The sequence below is a fragment of the Thalassophryne amazonica genome, chromosome 7 (genome assembly GCF_902500255.1).
Source record: "Thalassophryne amazonica chromosome 7, fThaAma1.1, whole genome shotgun sequence".
Taxonomy (NCBI): domain Eukaryota; kingdom Metazoa; phylum Chordata; class Actinopteri; order Batrachoidiformes; family Batrachoididae; genus Thalassophryne; species Thalassophryne amazonica.
In genome coordinates, this window is record NC_047109.1 from 14,590,570 (window position 1) to 14,604,579 (window position 14,010).

Sequence of the window (14,010 nt, forward strand, 5' to 3'; positions counted from 1 at the left end):
AAGTAAGCCATTGTATTAAAGTGTTGTTGTCCATATAAATATTAACAAATGTCATTAAAAAAAAATCAAGCACAGATTTGCAAATTAGGCAGTAATGATGCCATAGAATCAAAACAAATTACAATTTGAGTAGGTTCGAACTCCTCAGGCCACAAAGTGTCAACATGACAACCAAACGGTCAACAGAATAAAAAGCTAAACAGTCAGATGTCTTCATTGTAATTGATAAGTGATTATAATTTTAATTGATATACTTTTCGTTGCCTGTGAATATTGTTTTTAACGATGTGTACTTATTTGTAAGAGTTTTTTTTTTTTTTGTCCAAATTTTTTTTTTCTCTTCAAATTGATCAAACTTGAACAGTTTATTTGTGTATTTGAAATATGTGATTGTACCTGTTCCATAAATATTACCAAATCATCCATCAGACCATATTCAGCTTTAGAATGTCAGCGTGGATGGGAAAAATCAGAGGAGAAATCACAGGTATGATTTTCCAACATTTCCTTACTCCATCGTTTCTGGTTTTCCACCATGGAGATGTGACGCTAGGTGGCGGTAATGCTTCTTACAAGCTTGATTTAGTGACTTGCCAACGAGAACAAGAAGAAGGAGCCGAACAGGAAGTCTTCAAAGTTGTTTACTACTTTATTAGCTCTTGTCAAGGGCCGTTTTTCTGTAAATAACTTTTTCTTTTTTTTAACACTGTATTGTCGACCTAAGTATGGCGAGCCTGATGGGCCAAACCGTCTCATTGTGTTCGGGGTCTTTTTTTGCGCTGTTTGCGGGTTTTTTGGGAGCTTCTGCGTCATTATGCGCTAAACTGGCTCTGGGAGCGGATTACCTGAAGGACCTGTGTGAATCCGGACTGACACACGAAGGACACCACGTCTGTGACTGGGTGAGACACCTTCATGTACAACCCCTGGCAATAATTATGGAATCACCGGCCTCGAGGATGTTCATTCAGTTAATTTTGTAGAAAAAAAGCAGATCACAGACATGACACAAAACTAAAGTCATTTCAAATGGCAACTTTCTGGCTTTAAGAAACACTATAAGAAATCAAGAAAAAAAAATTGTGGCAGTCAGTAACAGTTACTTTTTTAGACCAAGCAGAGGGAAAAAAATATGGAATCACTCAATTCTGAGGAAAAAATTATGGAATCATGAAAAAGAAAAGAACGCTCCAACACATCACTAGTATTTTGTTGTACCACCTCTGGCTTTTATAACAGCTTGCAGTCTCTGAGGCATGGACTTAATGAGTGACAAACAGTACTCTTCATCAATCTGGCTCCAACTTTCTCTGATTGCTGTTGCCAGATCAGCTTTGCAGGTTGGAGCCTTGTCATGGACCATTTTCTTCAACTTCCACCAAAGATTTTCAATTGGATTAAGATCCGGACTATTTGCAGGCCATGACATTGACCCTATGTGTCTTTTTGCAAGGAATGTTTTCACAGTTTTTGCTCTATGGCAAGATGCATTATCATCTTGAAAAATGATTTCATCATCCCCAAACATCCTTTCAATTGATGGGATAAGAAAAGTGTCCAAAATATCAACGTAAACTTGTGCATTTATTGATGATGTAATGACAGCCATCTCCCCAGTGCCTTTACCTGACATGCAGCCCCATATCATCAATGACTGTGGAAATTTACATGTTCTCTTCAGGCAGTCATCTTTATAAATCTCATTGGAACGGCACCAAACAAAAGTTCCAGCATCATCACCTTGCCCAATGCAGATTTGAGATTCATCACTGAATATGACTTTCATCCAGTCATCCACAGTCCATGATTGCTTTTCCTTAGCCCATTGTAACCTTGTTTTTTTCTGTTTAGGTGTTAATGATGGCTTTCGTTTAGCTTTTCTGTATGTAAATCCCATTTCCTTTAGGTGGTTTCTTACAGTTCGGTCACAGACGTTGACTCCAGTTTCCTCCCATTCGTTCCTCATTTGTTTTGTTGTGCATTTTCGATTTTTGAGACACATTGCTTTAAGTTTTCTGTCTTGACGCTTTGATGTCTTCCTTGGTCTACCAGTATGTTTGCCTTTAACAACCTTCCCATGTTGTTTGTATTTGGTCCAGAGTTTAGACACAGCTGACTGTGAACAACCAACATCTTTTGCAACACTGCATGATGATTTACCCTCTTTTAAGAGTTTGATAATCCTCTCTTTTGTTTCAAACTGACATCTCTCGTGTTGGAGCCATGATTCAAGTCAGTCCACTTGGTGCAACAGCTCTCCAAGGTGTGATCACTCCTTTTTACGAGGTCTGTCCATAAAGTATAGGTCCTTTTTATTTTTTTCAAAAACTATATGGATTTCATTCATATGTTTGTACGTCAGACATGCTTGAACCCTTGTGCGCATGCGTGAGTTTTTCCACGCCTGTCGGTGACGTCATTCGCCTGTGAGCACGCCTTGTGGGAGGTGTGGTCCAGCCCCCTCGTTGGAATTCCTTTGTCTGAAAAGTTGCTGAGAGACTGGCGCTTTGTTTGATCAAAATTTTTTCAAAACCTGTGAGGCACATCAAAGTGGACACAGTTCGAAAAATTCAGCTGGTTTTCGGTGAAAATTTTAACGGCTGATGAGAGATTTTGAAGTGATTCTGTCACTTTAAGGACTTCCCACGGAGCAGGACATCGCGCAGCGCTCCCAGGCGCCATCGTCAGCCTGTTTCAAGCTGAAAACCTCCACATTTAAGCCTCTGTTGACCCGGGACGTCGTGAGAGAACAGAGAAGTTTCAGAAGAAGTCAGTTTTAGCATTTTATCCGGATATTCCACTGTTAAAGGAGATTTTTTTTAATGAAAGACGTGCGGGCGGATTCGCACGTCGGCTTGCAGGTTGACGATGGTGCCTGGGAGCGCTCCGCTCCGTGGGAAGTCCTTAAAGCGACAGAATCACTTCAAAATGTCTCATCAGCCATTAAAATTTTCACAGAAAACCAGCTGAATTTTTCGAACTGTGTCCACTTCGATGTGCCTCACAGGTTTTGAAAAAATTTTGATCAAACAAAGCGCCAGTCTCTCAGCAACTTTTCAGACAAAGGAATTCCAACAAGGGGGCTGGACCACACCTCCCACAAGGCGTGCTCACAGGCGAATGACGTCACCGACAGGCGTGGAAAAACTCACGCATGCGCACAAGGGTTCAAGCATGTCTGACGTACAAACATATGAATGAAATCCATATTGTTTTTGAAAAAAATAAAAAGGACCTATACTTTATGGACAGACCTCGTAAAAGGAGTGATCACACCTTGGAGAGCTGTTGCACCAAGTGGACTGACTGGAATCATGGCTCCAACACGAGAGATGTCAGTTTGAAACAAAAGAGAGGATTATCAAACTCTTAAAAGAGGGTAAATCATCATGCAGTGTTGCAAAAGATGTTGGTTGTTCACAGTCAGCTGTGTCTAAACTCTGGACCAAATACAAACAACATGGGAAGGTTGTTAAAGGCAAACATACTGGTAGACCAAGGAAGACATCAAAGCGTCAAGACAGAAAACTTAAAGCAATGTGTCTCAAAAATCGAAAATGCACAACAAAACAAATGAGGAACGAATGGGAGGAAACTGGAGTCAACGTCTGTGACCGAACTGTAAGAAACCGCCTAAAGGAAATGGGATTTACATACAGAAAAGCTAAACGAAAGCCATCATTAACACCTAAACAGAAAAAAACAAGGTTACAATGGGCTAAGGAAAAGCAATCATGGACTGTGGATGACTGGATGAAAGTCATATTCAGTGATGAATCTCGAATCTGTATTGGACAAGGTGATGATGCTGGAACTTTTGTTTGGTGCCGTTCCAATGAGATTTATTAAGATGACTGCCTGTAGAGAACATGTAAATTTCCACAGTCATTGATGATATGGGGCTGCATGTCAGGTAAAGGCACTGGGGAGATGGCTGTCATTACATCATCAATAAATGCACAAGTTTACGTTGATATTTTGGACACTTTTCTTATCCCATCAATTGAAAGGATGTTTGGGGATGATGAAATCATTTTTCAAGATGATAATGCATCTTGCCATAGAGCAAAAACTGTGAAAACATTCCTTGCAAAAAGACACATAGGGTCAATGTCATGGCCTGCAAATAGTCCGGATCTTAATCCAATTGAAAATCTTTGGTGGAAGTTGAAGAAAATGGTCCATGACAAGGCTCCAACCTGCAAAGCTGATCTGGCAACAGCAATCAGAGAAAGTTGGAGTCAGATTGATGAAGAGTACTGTTTGTCACTCATTAAGTCCATGCCTCAGAGACTGCAAGCTGTTATAAAAGCCAGAGGTGGTGCAACAAAATACTAGTGATGTGTTGGAGCGTTCTTTTGTTTTTCATGATTCCATAATTTTTTCCTCAGAATTGAGTGATTCCATATTTTTTTCCCTCTGCTTGGTCTAAAAAAGTAACTGTTACTGACTGCCACAATTTTTTTTCCTGATTTCTTATAGTGTTTCTTAAAGCCAGAAAGTTGCCATTTGACATGACTTTAGTTTTGTGTCATGTCTGTGATCTGCTTTTTTTCTACAAAATTAAACAACTGAATGAACATCCTCCGAGGCCGGTGATTCCATAATTTTTGCCAGGGGTTGTACACGTGAATCTGTTCGACAGGCACGGAGCTATGGGGTGGGGGTTCCCCTGTGTGAAATATAAGGTGTGTACAGAACGATCCAGTCTTACAGGTGACGCCACCAAAACTAACCAGTTGAAAGTACAGCAACTCTGTCGTAACCCCTAATGCATAACCTCTGATGACTAACCTCTGATCTCTAACACATAACCTCTGATGACTGATCCCTGATCTCTATCACATAACCTCTGATGACTGATCCCTGATCTCTATCACATAACCTCTGATGACTGACCCCTCATCTCGAACGCATAGCCTCTGATGACTGAACCCTCAGCTAGAACGCATAACCCCTGATGACTAACCTCTGATCTCTAACGCATAACTCCTGATGACTAACCTCTGATCTCTAATGCATAACGTCTGACTGACCCCTGATCTCTAATGCATAACCTCTGATGACTAACCTCTGATCTCGAACTCATAGCCTTTGATGACGGAACCCTCAGCTAGAACGCATAACCTCTGATGACTGACCCTGATCTGTAACACATAACCCCTGATGACTAACCTCTGATCTCTAACGCATAACCTCTGATGATTGACCCCTCATCTCTAAGGCATAACCTCTGATGACTGGCCCCTCATCTCAAACGCATAACCTCTGATGACTGGCCCCTCATCTCAAACGCATATCCTCTGATGACTGGCCCCTCATTTCTAATGGATAAACCCTAAAACCCCTTTCACGCTGTCCAAAAACAGCTCAACCTCCGCTGTGTTTACAATTGATTTGGCATTAAATCAGCAGGTGCTCTTGTCGTGATGACATAGCAACAATATGGTCACGGCTGAGGGCTGAAATAGAGTGCAGGCTTCAGACAGCTGTTTATCCTTCACCTGCGCACTTATCGACTTTTATTGTTCAGGATTTTTTTTAAATGTCAACAGTTCATCATTTTTAGTGATTATTTGTGCACATTTTTTTGGTGTCACCTGAACTTTAAAGCCCCGATCCGATGTCTAATGCATTAACATCGAAGACATATCCTTTAACACAGATTCTCACCAAGTTTCACCACAGATAGATATTAGGCCATGGAAGACTCCTCTAAATTTTGGAGATGATCCGGATTCTGGATCAAGAGTTCTCTTTATATAGGCTTTGAAGGATTACTTCAAAACAACTTCACAGATTCTGACCAAGTTTGCACCACAGATAGATATTAGGGCATAGAAGAGTCCACTAAATTTTGAAGGCGATCCTTATATGGATTGGCGGGCGTCAGAAACCTCTGATGGCTTTTGTTTACAGTGCAGTTCCGTAATGTGTTGCGCAATCTGAATTTGGCAGCACATTTTGTAAATTCTGTTCCGGTGCCGGTTATGACAATGTTTTCTATTTTTATTTATTTATTTTGCAGTTTATTGAGCTCTCAGGGCCACCATACGAATAATACATTTAAGGCTTCAGAGCAATGAAACCACCTTAATGTGGCTCTGATTCTGTAACTTATGTGGTTATTACACTTCAGAATTGCAGAAAATAAATAATTATACAGCAGTATGTCGATAAGTGTATTTCTCCTGTGTGTTTTAGCTCCGCCTCCCTCTGCGGCTGCTGTGTGGCGTTCTGCTGTTCACCTGTAATGCTGTCATGTGGACGGTTTTCTCCAAAGCTCTTCGCCACAGCTCGTCCTCTGCCAAAGCCACCGTCACCACCACAGCGTCCAACTTCGTCTTCTCAGTGAGTGTCCACTGTCACGTTTCACAGCAATGTGTAGAATTATATAATGAGCAGATCTGATTTGATGCAGGTGTTAGTTTTGGGGATGAAAATTTACAGGGTGATTCCATAATTTATTCCTCAGAATTGAGTGAGTCCATATTTTTTCCCTCTGCTTGGTCTAAAAAAGTAACCATTACTGACTGCCACAATTATTTTTCCTGATTTCTTATAGTGTTTCTTAAAGCCAGAAAGTTGCCATTTGAAATGACTTTAGTTTTGTGTCATGTCTGTGATCTGCTTTTTTTCTACAAAATTAAACAACTGAATGAACATCCTCCGAGGCCGGTGATTCCATAATTATTGCCAGGGGTTGTATTATGGACCATTTCCAAAAAGTACAACAGATTTTTTTTTTTTTTTTTGCTTTGAATCTGAGTGGGTGCACTTCTGCCTGCGACACCATTACAAAGCATTTGATCCTTTAATAATAAGAGATTAGTTGGAGTTTTATTCCATGTGATATCCTTTTAGAGTTTCATGCCACTTAAACCTGTAGAGTGAGCTGTCCTTGTGCATTTCCAGGTGGTGTATTAATGCATTCTTTCACATTCATCTGCTTTATTATTAGCTTGGAAAGAATAATTATCCAACATGGATGTAGTAAAGAACCCATGTGCATCTTAATTTTTTTTTAATTAATAACTGCTACATAATGGCTTTTATTTATTTTGAATTCCTTTCCAGTGAGGTGTTTATTCTCTGCCTTACATTAATCTGATAATTATAATTAAAAGCATGTCATAAATCACAGCTTTATCATTACATTTTGACAAAGCATTCAAAGAAACAGGTGGAAAAATAATGCTTTTTTATGTTGCTAAATAATTATAATATCCTTAAGACAGAAAATGGACTAACCCAGTGGGTTCCACCAGGTGGCGCTCAGGTGGTACCACTCCATGGCACAGAGCCCAACTAAGCATGCAGCCACAAAGTTCTTCTGTGGAGCAAACTGGAGTGATCTGAATTGTTCAGCAGCTGATGGATGAATATGGCTGTGTGTGTGTGTGTGTGTGTGTGTGTGTGTGTGTGTGTGTGTGTGTGTGTGTGTGTGTGTGTGTGTGTGTGTGTGTGTGTGTGTGTGTGTGTGGAGACAATTCATCTCATTCACAATGTGACAGATCTTAACTTATTCTTGACCATGCATAATGGTTCCTGATAATTCTCCAGCAACACGTGCCATTAATCGTAATGTGTGGCAGCAGTTTCTCAGAACACCTGACGCCTCTGCCCCGAATAATCACATTCGTGATCAGCAGCCGAGAGTGTATACTTTGTGGCATTCATGACTTGTCGTCATTATGTGTAAATGCACCTTAGGGGTGGTGGCCAAGTGGTTAATGCGCTTGGTTTCAGTTCAGAAGGTTCCGGGTTCAAATCCCACCCCTACCACATTTCTCCATGTAATGTGGAGTTGCGTCAGGAAGGGCATCCGGCGTAAAACCTGTGCCAATTCAACATGCAGATCCACCTTGGATTTGCTGTGGCGACCCCAAGTGCAAACAAGGGAGCAGCCGAAGGGACTTACTTTTACCTGGACAGAAACTGCACAAGCAGACTGAATTTCACATGTGATTGGAACTTCAACAAAGCACACGTGTGTAATGAAACCCTGCATTTATTATTAAATTACAGTTTTTTTGACACCCGCAGATGTTTATTCAAAAGTTGTTTTTTACAAGATGGCTGCAGTTAAGGCCATTACTTTTATTTACAAAGTAGTTTCTATACTTACTTTAAATGAGAGAGCCTCTAAATCCATTAAATAGGTTGCAAAAAAAATATGCTGGTGTCTCAGGGTTTGGACAGTCAACAAGCTTGGGACTCCGGCGAGGGCGGTTGCATCTCCTCCTCTCTCCTCTCCTCCTGTTGTCTCTATCTCTGTCTCCAACCTTCAAAGTCTCGACTTCACCAGACTGTGAATTCTTCGAATTGCATTCGGAATACCATTGAATTGATCAGCTGGTCTGTCAACGCTATTGACACCATCTGTTCAACAAGGAAATCAGGGCTGGGGGACCCTGCATGCCCAGAAGGAACCTATCCCGTGGGCTATGTTCTCGATGCTTGGAAGGAGTGGCGCGTGGCGTGCTTGGCACCACTGTCCGTGGAAGACGTCAAGGATTTATTCTTATTTGTCTTTATGGTAGTTGGGCTTCTGCTGTCAGGATTATGCGCTCCTCTGATCTACCAGAAAATTGGCAAGATGGGTGCCACCAAAACCATAACCCCATGTCTGTCCATCATGATTATCGAGGTTGGCAAGGCTGTACAGTCTCAGACTGCGTTAACTCTTGAACTGAAACGCAAGTTTGAATGCATGTTGGAGCAGCTGTCTGCCCTGCAAAGGTATTGATGTTGGAGACCAGTGAATATTCATTTACACAGTTGGATCTGTACAGTTAAGAGAAGCCGCATTTGGCTCTGTGCTTCTCTGCCTAACCCAAACACGGCAGCCTTATCAGCTACCAAAGGTCAAAATGCCCCGCTTGTTTTTCCTCCAAAAGATTTCAGCAGCCCTGGTGATGCGCACAGCTCCCTTTCTTATCTGCCCTCCCCCACAGACTCTACGCACACACAGACAGGGACTGATATGAACCTCCTGCACACAGGGACGCACACCCCCCACCCGTCCTTGTGTTTCTGTCCCCCCACCCCGGCCTCTGCACTTGCCACTCCCTTCCCCCTCTGGGAGACCACGTGGCATGGCTGCAGCAACCTCCCACCTCCACCCCCCAGGCTCAGTTGCACAGCACAAAGCTGCTGCAGCCCACACTCACAATGGCTCAATTTGGCTGATGGACTGTTTCAAAGTTTAGCGTACGTAAACAACCAGATGTATATATGTGGTTGTTTTAATTCTGATGTGTGTCATTATTTTGTTCAACTAGTAATAATTGTCGATTAATTGCTGTATTTTTGTCTGAGGTAATTGGATGTGATATGAACTGTCCTTTTAGGACTCAGTAAAGTTGTTTGAATCTTGAATCATTTGCATGGTTACAATATCTCATTGGTTCGACATTTTAATTCAAGGTGAATTCATGCATTTGTTGATTGTCTCTAAATCTTCTGGTGGATCTGGTGTGCTTTCACACCACAGACTGCACTGGGTTCTACTTGAAGAAACCAGCAGGTTGCTCTTTAACTTCAGCAAGCACAGCTCAGGGGCCTCATGTACAAAGGCTGCACACACAAAAACCTGGTGTACGTCCGTCTCCACGCTAATGGCCCGGTCACATACGACGATTCCTGAACGAAGGGGAAAAAAGTCACCAATTGTTGAGAAAAGGTGGACAAATGAGCTTTTGACTTTTCCCATCACGGAATAGCCTGCGAATCAAGAGCGCAAAAGGAACAAAAGAGGAACAAAATGAAACCAACGCTAATGTTGATCTCCATGGTTTAAACGAAACGTGTCTGGAGCCACTGTTGGAGCAGTGTGTGTCTGCATTCTGCTCTGTGTTCCTGCTGTATCACTGTATTATGTTACTAAGCCATATATTGATTTATAACAGAAAACTGTCAAAAGGGGGAATAGATATAAGTGTAAAGATGATTGAATTTATCATCAGAGCAATAAATTAATCCGTCCATGTGAACGCCGCACATTGACTCCCCGTGTGCGGTTATTTACACCAGCTGCCACGGATCCACAACGTGAATTCTGGCTTCCAGAACAACTCTTATATAATCATCTGAATCATTTACCTGTTGCCACATGTACATAAGGGCTGGATTGTCATTCCTACACTCATATTGTTATATTTAATAAAAAAAATAACAAGTGCATGCAGGAGGCGATGGCTGCTGCTGCTGATGCTGCTTTCAAGTACCGTCGGAAATTACACAACTTTTTTTGATGTTTCAAATTCAGCAGTTGCTTGTGGCAGGAGCGTGGTTTTCATTTTATTTTTGGTAAAAATAATTCATTAGATCCAGACAAAAAAATTAATTCTGGCCTATATAAGGTGCCTGAGCCCAGTGAAGCTGACCTCCCACCCAGATAAAAAAAATCCAAGCAAACAGGCTGAGTTTGCCCTGTAGTTTCCGACGGTACATGAACGCAGTGGGAGTAGCAGCGCTCAAAAATGGCTTCTGCACTGTATGAAAACATTCAGCTGGTCGAACAAAGTTGAACTTAACGCTAACATTACAAAAACTAAGCAAACGATAAAAAACGTCAAGAACTACAGCAAAACAAAATACGGAGGAATTGAGGTTTTTGGTGGCATTCGTTCAAATTTTTCAACAGTTTAAAAATCCTGAGAAAGCACCAGCTGCAGGAACGAAACTGTGTGAAGGTTAAACGATGCCAGTGAAAGTCAATGAAAGTCCAGGTTTCTTGTTTCGTTTGGGCTTTGTTGTCCTTCATTAAGTGCCGTGTGACCGGGCCTATAACATTCAGATGTATCAAAGGTGAAATGGCCCTGGAAATGTGTGTTGCATCACGCAAAAATCCTGGCTGGTGTACGCACATTTCTGCAGCTATTGTTCCACTGCCGACATGTAGAGGCGATGCTGGGAACCGTTAATAGTGTGAAAACATGAAGTTGTCAGAGTGATGTGCGCATCAGAGACACACTGATGAACAAATAACACACCCACGTGTTTGCAGTTATATGGGTGGACATAAAAGCATGCAGAAAGGGATGAGGAAAATGGCACTAACAATGGCTCTTTTAGCGTTGTTAGAGGACCTTGCAAGTGGTGCACTCTGACATGAGCGAGTATTCAGGGAACGGAAGGATTTACTTGCAAATGATGATAATTGGCTCATAAGCCGATTTTGATTAACAAGGCCACTGTTACTGGAGTTGCGCAGAACTGCGGGTGGCCCAGAGCGCAATACGGCGAGGAGCCAGGGGTTGTCTGTTCCCGCACAGGTGGTGACCACGCAGCGATTCCCGGCAACAGGGAACGAACTTGGAACAAACTTCCCGGCAACAGGGAACACACTCATGGCCCATCCGTGAGCTCAAGCGGGAGCTCGCCGATGCGTCATGAGTGTGCCAGTCAACCTTGAGCTGAGCCATGCCAGCTGTGTGGAACACAGTCATCTGAATGTCATCCAGGTACATTACATGCCAGCAATAAAGTGCAGTTTGCAGGGAGAGCCGGTTTCCCTAATGTAATTGAAGCTATTGACTGCACACATAAAGGCGCCAACATATGATGAATTTGTTTTTGTTAATAGGAAACATTTTCATTCCATCAATGTTCAAATCATATGTGTTGCACAAATGCATTGAGTTGGACGGTGCGCAATGGGTGGCTGTTTAGTGAGGAAATAGTTTATTTGTGTAATTGTTACGAACAAAAATCAGCGCAGGCACATTTGGGCATCTGTGCATTCAAATATGTTTTTGTTATTATTACATCCACCAAGGATGTAATATAATCATCAGCGTTTATTATTTATTTATTTGTCTGTCTGTTAGTGTATTACGCCGAAACTAGTACACGGACTTTGACAAACGTTTCACCACAGATAGATATTAGGCCATCGAGGACTCCATTGATTTTTGGAGGTGATCCGAATTCTGGATCAAGCTTTCACTTTATATTGGCTTTGAGGGATTACGTTAAAACTAATTCATGGATTCTCACCAAATTTGCAACACAGATAGATATTAGGGCATGGAAGACTCCCACTGAATTTTGGAGGTGATCCGGATCCAGATGTGCAGACGTCAGAAATCTCTGATTGCTCATTATTGTTTTCGTTTTCTTGATGGTGAAACAAGAGCTGCAGGCCCCCGATTGTCTCCCTGTGTCCAGTATTTGTCAATAAATGTGTGTAATGTTGTGAATGTAACACACTGTCAGCTGCAGCGCACCTCATTTTTTTAACTTCAATGTGTGCACTGCTCTGAGCTCACAGCGCTTACAGCCTCACAAACACATTTTTCCCAGTTTCCTGTTTATTCCGTTTGACAGGGAACCAAATAAACTATCTCTGTGTGTCTCCACATCATCATCTGTAGCTCGCACTCTGTATAATTTATTTTCTGTGTTCATGTTGACTGATCTGATGGAGGGGGAATCTCAGCTCCCAGGGTCTATTTGCGTAATTAAAGAGGGGTGTTGAAAGGGAGGAGTTTGGTACATCTGCATGTGCGCTTAATTCCACGTTCACTGGGATGTACAAACAGAACGTGCTTTGATCCATGTGTAGGCACACTTTGATACATCTGGATATTTTTGTGCTTTCACCAGTTTCTGGGGTTTAGTTTGTGACATGATTCAGTAAGAAATCCACGCAAGTCTTTGTACATGAGGCCTCTGGTCTTCAAACATTACGACTGTTTTATTTGTTTTGCATCAGCTAACTTTGTGTGTGTGTGTGTGTGTGTGTGCGTAGGCTTTCCTCGGCAGGCTGATTTTCGGAGAGAGTCATGCAGCTCTCTGGTGGGTGGGAATCTCTCTGACGCTGTGTGGACTGATGGTCCTTCACACGTCCATGCCTCAGAGCCTCCCATGGGAAATGGATAAAAAGGAAAAGTAGCCCCGCAGTGCACACATCATGACACCCGCTACAAGGTCTGCGGGAGTAACAGAACCTGTGTTCCAGCCTGCAGGTGCTGGCCTGGAAGTGTAAAGTTCTGACACCGTGCACAAAAACTGCACATAACTTTCTGTGACAAATGAATATAAAACTGTTCTTAAACTCTACAAATTAAAGAAGAAACTGTTACTTTTCACCTCCTTCTCCCATCAAACTGCCTCAAATTTAATTTTTCTCTTCATCTGTTTGACAGTAAGGAACAGAACCTTTTATTACTGTTTGTCAACAGCTTGTAACCCAGTTTTTCATATATCCTTTTTTTTTTTTCAGAGGATTCATATCCTGATAAGCAAAAACTGATTCAGTTTTCAAGTTAAAGCTGAAAGTCAAGAAAAATCTTGCAAAACTGAAAAAAAATCCCAGGTTTTCAAAAACAAATGTCACACTCACAAAAAAAAAAAATCAAATTTCTTTCATATTTGACAGTGTTATGGTATCCTTTATTGACCGATAAAGTTTGATCTGGATCTGATTCACGTTACAGATTTTGTGAACATTTAAATTTAACATTGAAAACCCCATTTAATGTGTATTTTACATTATATCTTAATCAAACGTGCCCCTATCACTCTTATATTTGAAAGTGACTCTCACTATCACCTGGCAAAGTTTCATCCGGATCTGATCCAGATTGTGGATTTTGTGAACATTTGAATTTAATATTGAAAACCCCATTTAATGTACATTTTACATTATATCTCAACCAAAAGTGCCGCAATTACTCTCATTTGGGACAATGTGCTGCAAAATGTCACTCTCAATGAACAGACTAAGTTTGATCTGCATCACCCATATTATGGATTTAGCGGATATTTGATTGATTGAAAAGCCTGTTTGATCTATATTTTGTATTATATTTTAGCTTATGAGAAGCCACTTCTAACAGGACTTTGACCTTGAACATTTTTCCAAGGTAAAAATTTTGTAATTGGAAACTAGTGTTGGTAGAGGTTTGCGCTCTATGAGTGCGGTGCTCTGGTTTAAAATTTTTGTCTGCATTCACTAGATAAATTCCAGGTCTGTTTGTCCTCCTGCTGTTTGTTTGGTGG

General features: G+C 41.5%; 1 protein-coding gene across 1 annotated transcript; it reads left to right on the forward strand.

The window, feature by feature from the left end:
• Window positions 1-632: 632 nt before the first annotated feature.
• Window positions 633-13,239, forward strand: LOC117513653 (transmembrane protein 42-like). Its single transcript, XM_034173886.1, has 3 exons — window positions 633-902; window positions 6,205-6,351; window positions 12,758-13,239. Exons 1-3 carry the CDS (start codon window positions 726-728, stop codon window positions 12,899-12,901), a joined length of 468 nt encoding a protein of 155 aa, XP_034029777.1. The 5' UTR covers window positions 633-725; the 3' UTR covers window positions 12,902-13,239.
• The last annotated feature ends 771 nt before the right edge of the window (window positions 13,240-14,010 follow it).